The sequence below is a fragment of the Scyliorhinus canicula genome, chromosome 15 (assembly GCF_902713615.1).
Source record: "Scyliorhinus canicula chromosome 15, sScyCan1.1, whole genome shotgun sequence".
NCBI lineage: Eukaryota > Metazoa > Chordata > Chondrichthyes > Carcharhiniformes > Scyliorhinidae > Scyliorhinus > Scyliorhinus canicula.
The window spans coordinates 144,771,699-144,790,918 of NC_052160.1; the positions used below are offsets into that span (position 1 = coordinate 144,771,699).

The window sequence follows — 19,220 nt, forward strand, 5'->3', positions numbered from 1 at the left end:
AAACGATATGAAGGTATTTCACTCATTCTTTCCACCCTTTCAGGTTCAACAAGACAATTGCCGTGAAGTTAAATCGCGCAACATTCATCAAATCTGCGATTCTGTTTGTTAGGAAGTATAACTTTGATGGTTTAGACATAATCTGGGACCAACCAGATTCAAGTCATTCTGGAAACAAGAAAAAATTCACAGTTTTGCTGAAGGTGAGGAAAATAAATTTTGGGCGCGATTCTCCGCTGCCCACGACGGGTCGGAGAATAGCGGGAGGGCCTTCCCGACATTTTTCCCGACCTCCCACTATTCTCCCCCCCCCCCCCCGACGGCCGCCCCACGACACGAATCGCTACTCGCCATTTTTTACGGCGAACAGCGATTCTCCCCAGGCCGATGGGCCGGGTTCCCAGGCATTTACGGCCGTTTTCACGAACGCAAACACACCTGCTCTCACCATTCGTGAAAACGGCCGCAAAGTGCCGTCCAGGACAACCATGGCACCGATTGGCACGGCCGCACCACAGCCGTGCAAAGGGTGGCATGGGCCTGCAATCGGTGGGCACCGATCGCGGGCAGCGGGTCCGATACCCGCGCACTATTTGTTTCTCCGCCGCCCCGCAGGATCAGTCTGCGGGGCGGCTGAGGGGCATGACGGCCCGCGCATGCGCGGGTTTGACGCATATGCATGATGACGTCATCCGCGCATGCGCGGCTGACGTCATCGTGCGCGTTAGCCACCGTGACGCTTGGCGCGCGGGCTTAGCGACAGCCGCTAAGCCCGCGATGCCGTGCTTCACGGGGCCGCGCTGCTAGCCCCGCCCGGGGGGAGAATCGGGTACCAGGAGGGGGCGCGGAGGCTGCTGTGAAACAAGGCCAGTTTCACGGCAGCCTTTACGACTGGCCGCATTTGCGGAGAATCGCGCCGTTCATTCTTTTTCCCCCTTTCTTGTCCTGAGGGACCAGCATTTGCTGAGTTCATCACCTGTCATCACATTCCGGGGGCCAGGCTTTATTTAGAAATCCTGTCACTGATGGTAATAGAAGTACAGAGACCATCACAGCACGGCGCTGTTCCATTCTCATCCAATATTATAACATGCACAAACATATATATATATACATACATGTATATTTTATGTTGCGTTTTATCTTCAGTTCTCATTCCCAGAGTCGCAGAAGCAACTTTAACCCCAATCTAACTTTCCACGTTAAGATGAACTAACTCAACATGAGTCACCAATCAAGCCGGAAACCTGGATTCGGAACAGTAAACAGCAAGTCATTTAATCCATAATAACAAGCAAGGATTCTAGTTTTCTATTTTATAACGCGGATCACGTATTCTGCACTCTACATCATTGACAGAAGAGAAGCATCACTATTTAAATTCATTTTTAATCTCAAGCGTTCTGAACTTCATTCAAAGGGATCACATTATCCAAGTTACCAGCCCGTCATTTTGCAAGATTGGAAAATACAACTGCTCAATCACATAGAACATCGAAAAATAAGGCACAGAACAGGCCATTCGGCCCACAATGTTGTGCCGACCTTTTGTCCCAGATTAAGAACAAATTAATCTACACCCCATCATTCTACCGTAATCCATGTACCTATTGATGAGACCATCAATTCACGCGACACGTGGTTAGAAGTGAACAGTGGTTTTAATTGTCTTACAACAGAGCCTGCCTGTGACGAGATGAACTCCAGATGAACTGGCAGGCAGGCTCTCAGCATCAACCTTTATACTTCCGGTTAGGGGGAGGAGCCGTGGGTGGAGCCAAGGGTGGAGCCCAGTACAAACTCCCGTGCACTCCCAGTGCATCTCCCCCTAATGGCAGAGCAGCGCAACTGCTTGTGTGCCGAGCTTACAGAGACATAGTACAGCATGTGTAATACAGTGTGAATTACGCTACTATGATTCACCACATTCACCTCCTGTAAAAAAATCAAGTCCGGCGGGGGTGGTGGCTTACAGATTGAGTCTGTCCGGTGGCCGAGTTGTCCGCTGTGATCGGTGGAGCCCCTTCTGGTGGCTGGATGAGCACCGTCGGTTGGTGTACGATGGCGGACTCTGGGGGCGATTCCGCCCGAGCTTCGTACCTGTCTGGTTCGACTGGGGACTGGGGGTGCTGGGAGCCAGCTGGCGCGGGCGCGCGAAAAAAATGTAGCGAACTGGTAGGTGTGGGAGCGTGGGGGGCGAGTCGGGTGGGATGTAGTGTGAGGGGTACCTCGGCGGTGGTAGTGGGGGGGTTGGATCCTGCAGGTGCTAGGTCCCGGAGGGATACAGTGTCCTGACGGCCGTCAGGGAACTCTACAAAGGCGTACTGGGGGTTTGAATACAGTAGGAGCACTTTCTCTACGAGTGGGTCAGTTTTGTGCGCCCTGACGTGCTTCCGGAGGAGTATTGGGCCCGGTGTCTTCAACCAAGCCGGGAGCGAAACCCCCGTGATAGTGCCCCTGGAAAAAATAAAGAGCCGCTCGTGAGGGGTCTGGTTGGTAGCGGTACATAAGAGGGACCTAATAGCGTGGAGCGCGTCTGGGAGGACTTCTTGCCAATGGGAGATCGGGAGATTCCTGGACCGGAGGGTCAGTAGGATGGTCTTCCAGACCGTCTCGTTCTCCCTCTCCACCTGCCCGTTCCCCCGGGGCTGTAGCTGGTAGCCCTGCTCGAGGCGATGCCCTTGTCAAGCAGGTACTGACGCAGCTCGTCGCTCATAAAGGACGCACCCCGGTCGCTGTGTACATAGCTGGGGAAACCAAACAGGGTGAAGATACTATGCAGGGCCCTAATGACTGTGTGGGAGGTCATATCGGGGCATGGGACAGCAAAGGGAAAATGGGAGAACTCGTCCAAGACGTTCAGGAAGTACACATTCCTGTTAGTCGAGGGGAGTGGCCCTTTGAAATCGATAGTGAGGCCTAGAAGCCTTGACCAGGTGGGCCCTGTCTGGTCTGTAGAAGTGCGGTTTGCACTCCGTGCAGATCGGGCAGTCCCTGATGATGGCTTTTACCTCCTCGGTGGAGAAAGGCAGATTTCGGGCTTTAATGTAGTGGGCGAGCCGGGTGACCCCCGGGTGGCAGAGGTCATTGTGGATAGCTTTCAGGCGGCCGTCTTGCGCGCTGGCGCACGTGCCGAGGGACAGGGCATCTGGGGGCTCGTTGAGCTTCCCCGGTCGGTACATGATATCGTACTTGTAGGTGGAGAGTTCGATCCTCCACCGCAGGATCTTATCGTTTTTCATTTTGCCCCTTTGTGAGTTGTCAAACATAAAGGCAACCGATCTTTGGTCGGTGGTGAGGGTGAATCTCCTACCTGCGAGGTAGTGCCTCCAGTGACGGATAGCCTCCACAATGGCTTGTGCTTCCTTTTCGACTGAGGAGTGTCGAAGTTCCGAAGCGGAGAGGGTTCGGGAGAAAAAGGCGACTGGTCTCCCTGCCTGGTTTAGTGTGGCTGCTAGAGCAACCTCTGAGGCATCGCTCTCAACCTGGAAAGGGACGGATTCATCCACCGCCCGCATGGCCGCTTTGCGATGTCCTCCTTGATGCAGGTGAAGGCCTGGCGCGCCTCAGCTGACAGGGGAAAAAGTGTGGCCCTAAAGAGTGGGCGGGCTTTGTCCGCATATTGAGGGACCCACTGTGCATAATACAAAAAGAATCCCAAGCACCGTTTGAGGGCCTTGGGGCAATGGGGGAGGGGGAGTTCTAAGAGTGAGCGCATACGCTCCGGGTCTGGGCCCAGGACTCCGTTTTCCATGACATAGCCGAGGATGGCTAGTCTGGTTGTGCGGAAAACGCATTTCTCCTTGTATGTGAGATTCAGTTTCTGGGCCGTCTGGAGAAATCGGTTAAGGTTGGCGTCGTGGTCCTGCTGGTCATAGCCGCAGATGGTGACGTTATCCAATTACGGAAACGTGGCCCGCAGTCCGTACTGGTCCATCATTCGGTCCATTGCTCGTTGGAACACCGAGACCCCGTTCGTGACGCCAAAGGGAACCTGGAGGAAATGGAAGAGGCGGCCATCGGCCTCGAACGCTGTGAAGTGGCGGTCCTCCGGGCGGATTGGGAGCTGGTGGTATGCAGACTTCAGATCCACCGTGGAGAAAATCCGATACTGGCCGATCTGATTCACCATGTCTGCAATCCTGGGGAGGGGATACGCATCGAGGAGCGTAAACCTATTAATAGTCTGACTATAGTCTACGACCATGCAGAATTTTTCCCCGGTCTTGACGACCACCACCTGAGCTCTCCAGGGACTGTTACTGGCCTCTATGATCCCCTCACGTAAGAGCCTCCGGACCTCGGATTGAATGAACACCCTGTCCTGTAGGCTGTACCGCCTGCTGCGAGTGGCTATGGGTTTACAGTCCGGAGTGAGGTTGGCAAAGAGAGGAGGGGGGGGTGGATTCGCAGCGTGGCTAGGCTGCAGATAGTGAGTGGGGGTAGGGGTCCGCCGAAGCTGAGGGTGAGACTCTTGAGATTGCATTGAAAGTCGAGTCCCAATAAGAGTGGGGCGCAGAGTTCGGGCAGGACGTATAGTTGGAAATTAGAGTAGCTAGCGCCTTGGATCGTTAGAGTTGCGATGGTGCGCCCTTGGATATGGATAGAGTGGGAACCCGAAGCGAGGGAGATAGTTTGGCGCGCGGGGAAAACGGGGAGCGAACAGCGTCTTACCAGATCTGGGTGTACGAAGCTCTCGGTGCTCCCGGAGTTGAAAAGGCACAGTGTACTGTACCCGTTGATTTGGACCGTCGTCATAGAGTTGTGGAGATGCTTTGGGCGCGATTGGTCCAGTGTGACTGCGTTGAGTTGCGGGTAGTCGGCGGCTCGGTCAGCTGCGCAGGGATGGCCCCGCGATGAGTGCCCACTGAGGTCGCAGTCTTCAATCGAGAGTGTGGAGAGGATGGGGCCCAAGATGGCGGTCCCCGTGGATCGCGCCCCTCATGAGTCGCCCGTGGTGGACCACGTGGTGGGGGTCCGCCAAGCTGGCGGCCCCCATGGATCGCACGTGGTGGGTGGGGGCGGAGTCGGGGTATAGGCCGCAGCGTTCCGGGGCCTGCGGGCCTGCGAGTGCGGAGGGCGATTACTTTGTGCCGCGGGAGGGTTAGGGGCTGGGGCCTTCCTTGCCAGGCACTCTCTGGCGTAGTGCCCTTTTCGCCCGCAGCTGCTGCAGGTCGCGTTGCGGGCTGGGCAGTGCTGCCGTGGGTGCTGGGGCTGGCCACAAAGGTGGCAGGCTGGGGCAGCATGGTGGCTGGGGGGCCACGCGGCACAGGCCTGGGGGAGTCGCCGGTCAGGGGTCCATGACGGGGTCGCGCAGTCGGCAGGAAATGAAGTGAGGCTACGAAATGAGACCTCCATAGTTGTAGCGAGTTCAACAGTATCTTCTAAATTTTGAGCCCCTTCTCCAGCAGTCGCTGGCGCACGTAATTCGATCTAAGGCCTGCAACAAAGACATCGCGGACAGCAAGTTCTCTATGTCCTGCAGCAGTTACAGCCTGATAATTACAGTCCCGGGATAAGGCTTTTAAGTCTCTGAGGAATTCTTCTAGTGATTCTGTGGGGCGCTGTGACGAGTAGTAAACACGTGGCGTGCGTAGACCTCATTGACGGGCCTCACGTACATTTTGTCGAGTAGGGCCAGGGCCTCTGTATATGAGCCGGTACAGTTTAGCTGAGTAGATATACGATGGCTCACCCTCGCGTGCAGTAGGCTGAGTTTCTGCTCCTCCGTCGTTTCTGGGGTGCTTGCGTCAGCTAGGTAGGCCTTAAAACATCGGAGCCAATGAGAAAAGATTTATTTTGCCTCTGCATCCTGTGGGTCGAGTTCCAGTCAATCAGGTTTGAGAGCTGATTCCATGGTCATTCCTTACTGTTTCTTAAGACGATTAAATCGATGAGACCATCAATTCATGCGACAGGTGGTTAGAAGTGAACAGTGGTTTTAATCGTCTTACAACAGAGCCTGCCTGTGACGAGATGAACTCCAGATGAACTAGCAGGCAGGCTCTCAGCAACAACCTTTATACGGGGAGGAGCCATGGGTGGAGCTAAGGGTGGAGTCCAGTACAAACTTCCGTACACTCCCAGTGCATCTCCCCCTAGTGGCAGAAAAGCGCAACTGCTCGTGTGCCGAGCTTACAGAGACATAGTAACATGTGTAATACAGTGTGAATTACGCTACTGTGATTCACCACACCTATCCAATAGCCGCTTGAAGGTCCCTAATGTTTCCGGCTCAACTACTTCCACAGGGAGTGCATTCCATGCCCCCACTACTCTCTGGGTAAAGAACCTACCTCTGATATCCCCCCTATATCTTCCACCATTCACCTTAAATTTATGTCCCCTTGTAATGGTTTGTTCCACCCAGGGAAAATGTCTCTGACTGTCTATCTATTCCCCTGATCATCTTATAAACCTCTATCAAGTCGCCCCTCATCCTTCTCCATTCTAATGAGAAAAGGCCTAGCACTCTCAACCTTTCCTCGTAAGACCTACTCTCCATTCCAGGCAACATCCTGGTAAATCTCCTTTGCACCTTTTCCAAAGCTTCCACATCCTTCCTAAAATGAGGCAACCAGAACTGTAGACAGTACTCCAAATGTGGCCTGACCAAGGTTTTGTACAGCTGCATCATCACCTCACGGCTCTTAAATTCAATCCCTCTGCTAATGAACGCTAGCACACCATAGGCCTTCTTCACAGCTCTATCCACTTGAGTGGCAACTACGCTCAGTGGGTCTCACAATCTGTGAACATAGACCCCAAGATCTCTCTGCTCCTCCACATTGCCAAGAACCCTACCGTTAACCCTGGCCACGATGCTCTGCAACCACAATGGGTGGGAGAATAGCGGGAGGTCCGCTCCCGCACCTCCTGCTATTCTCCCACCCCCCCAAAATGGCGTGTCCGGTTTTCCGACACGCCGCTCGGAGAAACGTGGGCTGCCGTTTTTCACGGCGGCCCACGATTCTCCGACCCGGATGGGCCGAGCGGCGTGCCGTTCCCGACCTGTTCACGACGGCAGCAACCACACCTGGTCGCTGCCGTCGTGAACATGGCGTGCCAGGTAAGTGTAGAGCCTGGGGGGGCGGATCGGGGATCGAGCACCACGTCCGTGCTCGGGAGGGGACTGGCCCGCGATCGGTGCCCACCGATCGTCGGGCCAGCGTCTCAAGGGGGCGCACTCTTTCCCCTATGCCACCCCGCAAGATCAAGCCGCCACGTCTTGCGGGGCAGCTGAGGGGAAAGACGGCAACCGCGCATGAGCGGATTTGAGCTGTCCAACCCGCGCATGCGTGGCTGACGTCATTAGGCGCTGCCGCAGTGTAATTCAGGGACATGGCCCGGCCGCCGAGTTTCCCGGTGCAGCCCGTCTATCCCCCCGGGGGGGGAGAATAGGGGGCCGGGAGAGGCTTCCGACGCCGTCGTGAACCTCTCCAGGTTTCACGACGGCGTCGGGCCTTGCGGAGAATTCCGTCCCCTGTATTCCGCATTCATATTTGTCCTTCCACAATGGACAACCTCACACTTGTCAGGGTTAAACTCCATCTGCCACTTCTCAGCCCAGCTCTGCATCCTGTCTATGTCTCTTTGCAGCTGACCACAGACATGATTGGTGATGCCATGATTATTGTGACTCAGACTCTCACGAGATACTTCAGCTGCCCCTTCCAAAGGTTCAGCACCTACTGGCAAATGTGCTCCTAAAAGTGAGGCAAAATGTGGCATGGTGTGCGATATAGATTGGATTGGATTTGATTTATTGTCATGTGTACCGAGGTACAGTGAAAATTATTGTTCTGTGTACAGTCCAGACAGATTGTTCCATACATGGCAAAAACATAGGATATACAATAAATACACAATGTAAATACATAGACACAGGCAACAGGTGAGCATACAGAGTCTAGTGCTAAGCGTGGATAGTGTGAGCTAAGTGAATAAACATCCCTATTGTCTCAAGATTCATGTGCAAGAATCCCATTTCACTCTTAAAGGATAACTAATGTCAGTCACGCCAGATGTTTTGTTCCTAGAATGTTCTTTGTATGACTAATCTGGTTTAGCCATCAATAGAGTCTTGTACATTCGTGAAAATTACAGATAATGGTTCAATTCAGTTCAAATAGCACAATAATTTGAAGCAGTTCATGGCAGGGTAATGCGCTATCAATTGCACACAAAGACTCGAATCGGTACAAGAGAGGCTTTATTACCGTGAGATGTTTATCCTTCAACTGCAGCTGGTAAAATGGCAGCTCCGGAGATCTCATACATATTTATACTGCTCCCTGTGGGCGGAGCTAGCCGGCATGGGCTACCGACAAACCTGTAATACAGGTACTGCTGTACATCCCCTAATACAGGCACACACACATATACATAGTGGTGGATCACCACATTCACCCCCTGTTAAGAATGAGTCCAGCGGGGGTGACGTGGAACTATATACATAATTCGTGATTTATTTACAAAGAGGAGGGGAAAAAAATTAAGTGTCCATCTTGCAACCCGGCCCCCGTCAGAGGTTGAGTTTGACCGGTGGTCTGACGGTTCGTTGCGAGCGATGCAGCAGCGGTGGCGACGTTTGTACAGGCGGTGTCGGCGTCGACGGCATCGGTGGTGGCGGTATTGGTGCTGGCCAGTGGCTGGACGACTCCGGGAGCGTGCCGAAATCTTTCATGTCCTCGAGTGTGGGCAGGGGAATGAGGGATGGACCTGTTGGGCTGATGCTGGGAGCGCCAGGGGAGGGGAGGGTGGCGCGTGGGAGGGGAAGTGTGTGGGAGTGGGATCGGCACCCGAGGGAGCCAGGTCCCTGAGCGAGACTATACCTTGGCGGCCGTCGGGGAACTCCACGTAGGCATACTGGGGGTTTGCGTGGAGCAGGCGTACCCTGTCCACCAGAGGGTCCGCCTTGTGGAGTCTGACATGCCTACGCAGTAGGACCGGCCCTGGAGCTGTGAGCCACGTCGAGAGTGGCACCCCGGATGTAGACTTCCTAGGGAAGGTAAAAACACGTTCATGGGGTGCGTTGTTAGTAGCGGTGCACAGCTGTGACCGAATGGAGTGGAGTGAATCCGGGAGGACCTGCTGCCAGCGAGCGGCTGGGAGGTTCCTGGACCGTAGGGCCAGCTGGACGGCCTTCCATACCGTCCCGTTCTCCCTCTCTACCTGCCCGTTTCCCCGGGGGATGTAGCTGGTCGTCCTGCTGGAGGCAATACCCCTGCTGAGCAGGAACTGACGCAGCTCATCACTCATGAACGAGGATCCCCTGTCACTGTGGATGTAGTCGGGGAAACCGAACAGAGTAAAATGGAATCGAGGGCCTTGATGACGGTGGCAGACGTCATATCCGGGCATGGGATGGCGAAGGGGAACCTGGAGAATTCATCGACCACACTAAGGATATAGGTGTTGCGGTCGGTGGAGGGGAGGGGCCCTTTGAAATCCACGCCGAGGCGTTCAAAGGGGCGGGATGCTTTCACCAGGCGCGCGCGATCTGGCCGGTAGAAGTGCGGTTTGCACTCGGCACAGACCTGGCAGTCTCTGGTGACTGTCCGTACTTCCTCAACGGAGTAGGGCAGATTGTGGGCTTTGACGAGGTGGTACAACCGAGTGACCCCCGGATGGCAAAGGCTCTCGTGCAGGGCACGGAGCTGGTCCACTTGTGCGCTGGCACATGTACCTCGGGAGAGGGCGTCTGGGGGCTCGTTGAGCTTGCCGGGGCGATAAAAGATCTCGTAGTTAAAGGTGGAGAGCTCGATTCTCCACCGCAAGATTTTATCGTTTTTGATCTTGCCCCGCTGCGTGTTGTTAAACATGAAGGCTACCGACCGTTGGTCAGTGAGGAGAGTGAATCTCCTGCCAGCCAGGTAATGCCTCCAGTGCCGCACCGCTTCAACGATTGCCTGGGCTTCCTTTTCGACAGAGGAATGCCGAATTTCGGAGGCGTGGAGGGTGCGGGAAAAGAATGCCACGGGTCTGCCAGCCTGATTCAGCGTGGCGGCAAGGGCGACATCTGAAGCGTCGCTCTCTACTTGGAAGGGCAGTGTCTCGTCTATTGCATGCATCCCGGACTTGGCTATGTCTGAGCGAATATGGGCGAAGGCCTGTTGTGCCTCGGCCGTGAGGGGAAATTGCGTGGACTGGATCAGTGGGTGGGCCTTGTCCGCGTATTGTGGGACCCACTGGGCATAGTAAGAAAAGAATCCTAAGCATCGTTTGAGAGCCTTGGGGTAGTGGGGGAGAGGAAGTTCCATGAGGGGGCGCATGCGGTCGGGATCGGGCCCCAGTAGTCCGTTTTGGACTACGTAGCCGAGGATGGCTAAGTGGTCTGTGCTGAATACGCTCTTCTCCTTGTTATAAGTGAGGTTGAGGAGAGATGCGGTGTGGAGAAATTTGGCGAGGTTGGCGTCATGGTCCTGCTGGTCGTGGCCGCAGATGGTGACGTTGTCGATGTACGGAAATGTGGCCCGCAGTCCGTACCGGTCAGCCATTCGCTCCATTTCTATTTGAAATACCGAGACCCCGTTAGTGACGCCGAAGGGAACCCTAAAAAATTGATAGAGACGACCGTCCGCCTCGAAGGCAGTGTAGGGACGGTCCGATTTATGGATGGGGAGCTGGTGGTAGGCGGATTTCAGGTCAATCGTTGAGAAGACCCGGTACTGTGCAATCTGATTGACCATATCAGATATGCGAGGGAGGGGGTACGCGTCGAGCTGCGTGTATCGATTGATGGTCTGGCTGTACCACCTCTTGGGCTCTCCAGGGGCTATTGCTGGCCTTGATAATACCCTCCCGAAGCAGCCGCTGGACTTCGGACCTGATGAAGGCCTTGTCCTGGGTGCTGTACCGTCTGTTCCTGGTGGCGACGGGCTTGCAATCTGCAGTCAGATTGGCAAAGAGGGAGGGAGGGTCAACCTTGAGGGTCGCGAGGCTGCAAACGGTAAGTGGAGGTAGGGGTCCGCCGAATTTGAGGGTGAGGCTCTGGAGGTTACATTGGAAATCCAGGCCCAGTAAAAGTGTCGCACAGAGGTTGGGGAGAACGTACAGGCGGAAACCGCTGAATTCGCGTGGCCGTTGATAAGCACCGTCGTTGAAGCGGTAGCCAGGTTGTGAGGACGGGATTGGTCGAGCGTCATGGAGGCGAGTAGCGGACGATCGTCCGAAGAGTCCGAAGAGTCCGACGAGTAGCGGCAGCGACCCGGGTCCCGTGGTCCAGTCCCGACAGGAGGACAAAATAGCGGCGTCCTGCGGGGGAGAAGATGGCGGCACCCATGCAGCGCACGTTGTGGGGGCGGGGCAAGATGGCGGCGCCACTGGCCGCTCGTGGACCTGGGGGAGAAGATGGTGGCGCCCACTGGTCGCACGTGGCCCCGGAAGCAGTGAACGGCGGGGCCCATTGCGCGATCGGCTGAGGAAAGGGGGAGAGGTCGGGCATGATAGCGGCAACTGCGCGGGCCTGACACACCGCTGCAAAGTGGCCTTTCTTGCCACAGGATTTACAGGTCGCTGCGCGGGCCGGGCAGCGCTGACGGGGGTACTTCTGCTGGCTGCAGAAGTAGCAGCGGGGACCCCCAGGGTGCGCGGTGTAGCGAGGAGCGCAGGCATATTGCGCAGAAGCGGCCCCAGTCGGGGGGGGGGGTCGGTTGCGGGGTCCACGAGGGGTAGGATGGGTGGGCCGCGCGGCGGGCGGTGTAGGATTGTACGTTACGCAACGCGACCGTCATGGAGAGCGCTAAGTCTTTGTCGCTGCTAGATCGAGCGCGGCCCCTTCCAGCAGTCGTTGCCGGATGGGGTCCGATGCAATCGCCGTCACAAATGCATCCCGCATGAGGAGATTGGAATGTTCCGTGGCCGTGACGGCCTGGCACTCGCAGTCCCGTACTAGAGGGATAAGGGCCCGCCAGAAGTCCTCAATCGACTCACCCGGTAGCTGTACACGAGTGGCGAGTACATGCCTCGCAGAGTGTTCGTCGACTGGACGTAATTTTCTTTGAGAAGTTCCATGGCGCGTGCGTAGCTCGGCGCATCCTGTATCAGCGGGAACACGCTGGAGCTCAACCTTGAGTAGAGGAGTTGAATTTTCTGAGCCTCAGACGGTGCAGGGTCCGCTGAGGTGATGTAGGCCTCAAAGCAAGCCAGCCAGTGATTAAAGTCTGTTCTGGCGTTTGGCGATTGCGGATCCAGCTGCAAGCGAACGGGTTTTATTCTGATGTCCATGATGCGGAAAATCTCACGGTAATAAATTGATGCGCTAACAATTGCACACAAAGACTCGAATCGGTACAATAGAGGCTTTATTACCATGAGATGTTTATCCTTCGACTGCAGCTGGTAGAATGGCAGCTCAGGAGAACGCATACATATTTATACTGCTCCCTGTGGGTGGAACTAGCCAGCAGGGGCTACCGACAAACCTGTAATACAGGTACTGCTGTACATCCCCTAATACAGGCACACACTCAATTACACAGTGGTGGATCACCACAAAGGGTTAAAGAGTCAAGCGAGTCATTAGAGTTGTTCAGTGGCATGGATTTTCCTCAATAGCCAGATCTCCAGTGATTGGAATCATTTTTGGAATTAAATCTAACCTCCTACCCATGGGTTAGCCCCTTGTGTCACATCCAGTCAGAATGATAACTAAATAGAACATTTGAAATGTCTGTATTTTATACCGCTTGTGCTTTTATGTCTATTGTTCTTGCCATTAAGAAATCACTCCACACATCTAAGCAGCTTCCCCATACCACAAACTGTCAGCCACAGTAACAAGTAGATAACAGCCTGTCAAAGTCAAGCAGAGAGCCGAACAATTCAGACTAAACCAAGCTGTTCGGAACAGACTGTGACATATGTGTTGTCTGACGGAATGTGTGTGTTTTCAGCATAGTGTTACGTCAGTAAATAATCAATACGTGGGCAGCACGGTAGCATAGTGGTTAGCACAAATGCTTCACAGCTCCAGGGTCCCAGGTTCGAATCCCGGCTTTGGTCACTGTCTGTGTGGAGTCTGCACGTTCTCCCCGTGTCTGTGTGGGTTTCCTCCCACAGTCCACAGATGTGCAGGTTAGGTGGATTGGCCATGCTAAATTGCCCTTAGGGTCCAAATTGCCCTTAGTGTTAGGTGGGGTTACTGAGTTATGGGCATAGGGTGGAGGTATGGGCTTGGGTGGGGTGCTCTTTCCAAGAGCCAGTGCAGACTCGATGGGCCGAATGGCCTCCTTCTGCACTGTAAATTCTATGAAAAAAATACTTTCATTGGCTTAACATGGTGTGAGAATTTCAGAGTCTATTTCACAGCCTTCATTTAATGCCTGCATTTCTATATTGAGCAATTAAAAGGTATTCAGTACAGAAAGGCACATGTAACTGTACCCTTATCACAGCCTGTTTTCAGCAAGTGAGAATTATTTTATGGGTCAGAGCCATTGTGAATTATGGGACAGTGTCTGTGTGAATTATGGGACAGTGTCAGTGTGAATTATGGTAGTGTGTCAGTGTGAATTATGGTAGTGTGTCAGTGTGAATTATGGTAGTGTGTCAGTGTGAATTATGGGACAGTGTCAGTGTGAATTATGGTAGTGTGTCAGTGTGAATTATGGTAGTGTGTCAGTGTGAATTATGGTAGTGTGTCAGTGTGAATTATGGGACAGTGTCAGTGTGAATTATGGGACAGTGTCAGTGTGAATTATGGTAGTGTGTCAGTGTGAATTATGGTAGTGTGTCAGTGTGAATTATGGTAGTGTGTCAGTGTGAATTATGGTAGCGTGTCAGTGTGAATTATGGGACAGTGTCAGTGTGAATTATGGTAGTGTGTCAGTGTGAATTATGGGACAGTGTCAGTGTGAATTATGGGACAGTGTCAGTGTGAATTATGGTAGTGTGTCAGTGTGAATTATGGGACAGTGTCAGTGTGAATTATGGGATAGTGTCAGTGTGAATTATGGTAGTGTATCAGTGTGAATTATGGGATAGTGTCAGTGTGAATTATGGTAGTGTGTCAGTGTGAATTATGGGACAGTGTCAGTGTGAATTATGGTAGTGTGTCAGTGTGAATTATGGGACAGTGTCAGTGTGAATTATGGGATAGCGTCAGTGTGAATTATGGTAGTGTGTCAGTGTGAATTATGGTAGTGTGTCAGTGTGAATTATGGGACAGTGTCAGTGTGAATTATGGCAGTGTGTCAGTGTGAATTATGGGACAGTGTCAGTGTGAATTATGGGATAGCGTCAGTGTGAATTATGGTAGTGTGTCAGTGTGAATTATGGTAGTGTGTCAGTGTGAATTATGGGACAGTGTCAGTGTGAATTATGGCAGTGTGTCAGTGTGAATTATGGGACAGTGTCAGTGTGAATTATGGGACAGTGTCAGTGTGAATTATGGTAGTGTGTCAGTGTGAATTATGGTAGTGTGTCAGTGTGAATTATGGGACAGTGTCAGTGTGAATTATGGTAGTGTCAGTGTGAATTATGGGACAGTGTCAGTGTGAATTATGGTAGTGTGTCAGTGTGAATTACGGGACAGTGTCAGTGTGAATTATGGTAGTGTGTCAGTGTGAATTATGGGACAGTGTCAGTGTGAATTCTGGGACAGTGTCAGTGTGAATTATGGGGTAGTGTCAGTGTGAATTATGGTAGTGTGTCAGTGTGAATTATGGTAGTGTGTCAGTGTGAATTATGGTAGAGTGTCTGTGTGAATTATGGTAGTGTGTCAGTGTGAATTATGGGACAGTGTCAGTGTGAATTATGGTAGAGTGTGTGTGTGAATTATGGTAGTGTGTCAGTGTGAATTAAGGGACAGTGTCAGTGTGAATTATGGTAGAGTGTCTGTGTGAATTATGGTAGTGTGTCAGTGTGAATTATGGGACAGTGTCAGTGTGAATTATGGTAGTGTGCCAGTGTGAATTATGGTAGTGTCAGTGTGAATTATGGGACAGTGTCAGTGTGAATTATGGGATAGTGTCAGTGTGAATTATGGGACAGTTATTCCATGTAAAAATGTGATCCTTCTTCCAGGAATTCAAACAAACCTTAAAAACCGATGCAAAAAGAAGTGGAAAAGCCAGATTGCTGCTTACAGCTGCTTTGCCTGCGAATAAAGATAAAATTGATGCTGGTTTTGAGGTGAAACAAATTGCTCAGTAAGTATTAACTATTTAAGACAAAACCTTCCTTTTGAAAATTTCACAATCGGATATCATGGACAAATGCTGCTGCGGAGTGATTGTTAGATCAACTCCATGACACTGTACTCCTGTGATTCTATTCTAGTCTCTCAATAATTGAGGTGAATTCAGGTTGGGCAAAGCTACTGTTTAATTGAAAGATTTGGGGTAAGAGATGGAGCCCACAGGCAGGACACCAGCAAGGCTGAAAAGAGTAAGAGAGAAACTAATAATCAAGATGCAAGAATTCAGTGAGTCAGGGTTTTATCAATGCACTAAATCCACAGGCTTGATTAAAAGAAAGATTTGCATTTATAAAGCACCTGTCTTGACATCAGGACATCCCAAAGGGTTTTCCGGCCGATTAGATATTTTCTAATTGTTGTCAGTGTTGTAAGGGAGGAACAGCTTCTGGAGAAGCTCTTGCCTGAGTCCACTAGGAAACTGGGAACTTGAGGTATTGTGGTGGTTCAATAGAAATAAAATGCCGCAGTTACTGCAGATCTTTGAGGAAGTGAAATTCTTTGAGGAAGTGACAAAGTTAATTGATGAGGGAAGGGCTGTTGATGTCATATACATGGACTTCAGTAAGGCATTTGATAAAGTTTCCCATGGCAGGTTGATGGAAAAAGTGAAGTTGTATGGGGTTCAGGGTGTACGGGCTAGATGGATAAAGAACTGGCTGGGTAACAGGAGACAGAGAGTAGTGGTGGAAGGGAGTGTCTCAAAATGGAGAAGGGTGACTAGTGGTGTTCCACCTCCACTTGGTTCCAACTCCATCTACAAGTTTGCTGACGATACGACCATAGTAGGCCGGGTCTCGAATAACGACAAGTCCGAATACAGGAGGGAGATAGAGAACCTAGTGGAGTGGTGTAACGACAACAATCTCTCCCTCAATGCCAGCAAAACTAAAGAGCTGGTCATCGACTTCAGGAAGCAAAGTACTGTACACACCCCTGTCAGCATCAACGGGGCTGAGGTGGAGATGGTTAGCAGTTTCAAATTCCTAGGGGTGCACATCTGTGCGGAGTCTGCACATCCTCCCCGTGTGTGCGTGGGTTTCCTCCGGGTGCTCTGGTTTCCTCCCACAGTCCAAAGATGTGCAGGTTAGGTGGATTGGCCATGATAAATTGCCCTTAGTGTCCAAAATTGCCCTTAGTGTTGGGTGGGGTTGCTGGGTTATGGGGATAGGGTGGAGGTGTTAACCATGGGTAGGGTGCTCTTTCCAGGAGCCGGTGCAGACTCGATGGGCCGAATGGCCTCCTTCTGCACTGTAAATTCTATGTAATCACCAAAAATCTATCCTGGTCCACCCACGTCGACGCTATCATCAAGAAAGCACAGCAGCGCCTATACTTCCTCAGGAAACTAAGGAAATTCGGCATGTCCACATTAACCCTTACCGACTTTTACAGATGCACCATAGAAAGCATCCTATCGGGCTGCAGCACAGCCTGGTATGGCAACTGCTCGGCCCAGGACTGCAAGGAACTTCAGAGGGTCGTGAATACCGCCCAGTCCATCACACGAACCTGCCTCCCATCCATTGATTCCATCTATACCTCCCGCTGCCGGGGGAAAGCGGGCAGCATAATCAAGGATCCCTCCCACCCGGCTTACTCACTTTTCCAACTTCTTCCATCGGGCAGGAGATTCAGAAGTCTGAGAACACGGACGAACAGACTCAAAAACAGCTTCTTCCTCACTTTCACCAGACTCCTAAATGACCCTCTTATTGACTGACCTCATTAACACTACACCCTGTATGCTTCATCCGATGCCAATGCTTATGTAGTTACATTGTATATCTTGTGTTGCCCTATTATGTATTCTCATGTATTTTCTTGAATTTTGTTTAATTCCCTTTTCTTCCATGTACTGAATGATCTGTTGAGCTGCTTGCAGAAAAATACTTTTCACTGTACCTCGGTACACGTGACAATAAACAAATCCAATCCAATCCAATCCACAGGGATCTGTGCTCGGACCACTGTTGTTTGTGATATACATAAATGATCTGGAGGAAGGTATAGGTGGTCTGATTAGCAAGTTTGCAGATGATGCTAAGATTGGTGGAGTTGCAGATAGCGAGGAGGAAATTAAGAGAACACAACAAAATATAGATAGATTGGAGAGTTGGGCAGAGAAATGGCAGATGGAGTTCAATCCAGGCAAATGCGAGGTGATGCATTTTGGAAGATCTAATTCAAGAGCGGTCTATACGGTCAATGGAAGAGTCCTGGGGAAAATTGTTGTACAGAGAGATCTGGGAGTTCAGGTCCATTGTACTCTGAAGGTGGCAACGCAGGTCGATAGAGTGGTCAAGAAGGCATACCGCATGCTTGCCTTCATCAGACGGGGTATTGAGTACAAGAGTCAACAGGTCAGTTTACAGTTGTATATGACTTTGGTTAGGCCACATTTGGAATACTGCATGCAGTTCTGGTCACCACATTACCAGAAGGATGTGGATGCTTTAGAGAGGGTGCAGAGGAGGTTCACCAGGATGTTGCCTGGTATGGAGGGTGCTAGCTATGAAGAAAGGTACAGTAGATTAGGATTGTTTTCGTTGGAAAGACGGAGGTTGAGGGGGGACCTGATTGAGGTCTACAAAATTATGGGAGGTATGGACAGGGTGGATAGCAACAAACGTTTTCCAAGAGTGGGGGTGTCAATTACATGGGGTCACGATTTCAAAGTGAGAGGGAGCAAGTTTTAGGGAGATGTGAGTGGAAAGTTTTTTACGCAGAGGGTGGTGGGTGCCTGGAACGCTTTGCCAGCGGAGGTGGTAGAGGTGGGCACGATAGCATCATTTAAGATGCATCTGGACAGATATATGAACGGGCGGGGAACAGAGGGAAGTAGATCCTTGGAAAACAGGCGACAGGTTTAGATAAAGGATCTGGATCGGCGCAGGCTGGGAATGCCGAAGGGCCTGTTCCTGTGCTGTAATTTACTTTGTTCTTTGATCAGAAATGAAAACGGAAAGTTCTGGAACAACTCAGCAGGGTTGGGGGCATCTGCGGAGAGAGAAACGGAGTTAACATCTCGAGTTCAGTACGACTTCTTCGGAACTTTGGAATTCACATTGGAGGCAAAGCTTAACTGTTCCTTTCTCCCTTGTTGCTGCCGCACCTACCGAACTGCACTTTCTTTACGATGGTGGTGGTGGCAACCGCTCCCCTCCCATTGTCATAACGGCAGTGACAACCTTTTTACTGAATATTCGCAGGCTCTCCATCAAACCCCCATTGCTTTTCTTGTGAAATAAATATGTCTTACAATAATGAGGGGAAATGATTGGGAATGTTTGGTAAACAAATTAAATATATATAATCCAGATATATCCAATTTTCTACTGCTTATTCAGAATTTAATTGACTGGATTTTCATTTTTACAGATACCTGGATTTTATCCATGTGATGACTTATGATTTTCATGGTTCCTGGAATTCATTTACTGGACATAACAGCCCTTTATATATTGCCTCTCCAGAGAGGCTCAAATCTGCAATTTCCAGCATGGTATGTGTACAAGTCCCAAAATCACATTGTACGTAAATACGAATTAGGAGCAGGAATAGGAATATCAGCTGCTGCATTGTTCAATAAGATCATGGCTGATCTCATTTTATCCTCAATTGCACATTTCTGCTTACTCCCGATAACCTTTCACCCCACTCCCCCCCCCCCCCCCCCCCCCTCCCCCACCCCACCTTGCTTCAAGAATCTATCTACTCTGCCTTAAAATTATTCAAAGACTCTGCCTCAACTCCCAGGGAAAAAAATGTCTTAAATGACCCCTTTATTTTAAAACCTTGACCTCCACTTTTAGATTTCCCTACATGAGGAAACATCCTCTCCACAGCCACCCTGTCAACACTCCTCAGGATCTTCAATGTTTTAAGTTGCTTTTTAACTCTTCTAAACTCCAATTGTCCAACCTTTCCTCATACAACAACCTTCCCATTCCAACCTTTCCTCATACAACAACCTTCCCATTCCAACCTTTCCTCATACAACAACCTTCCCATTCCAGGT

General features: G+C 51.3%; 1 protein-coding gene across 2 annotated transcripts in view; it reads left to right on the top strand.

Moving 5' to 3' along the window:
- The window catches only part of LOC119978661 (acidic mammalian chitinase-like), a 69,907-nt gene that overhangs the window by 21,795 nt on the left and 28,892 nt on the right, over window positions 1-19,220 (top strand). For both annotated transcript variants that reach the window (XM_038820450.1, XM_038820452.1), the window contains exons 5-7: window positions 44-203; window positions 15,028-15,152; window positions 18,581-18,704. In XM_038820450.1, coding sequence (XP_038676378.1) covers window positions 44-203; window positions 15,028-15,152; window positions 18,581-18,704 — 409 coding nt within the window. The remainder of the gene's footprint in view (window positions 1-43; window positions 204-15,027; window positions 15,153-18,580; window positions 18,705-19,220) is intronic.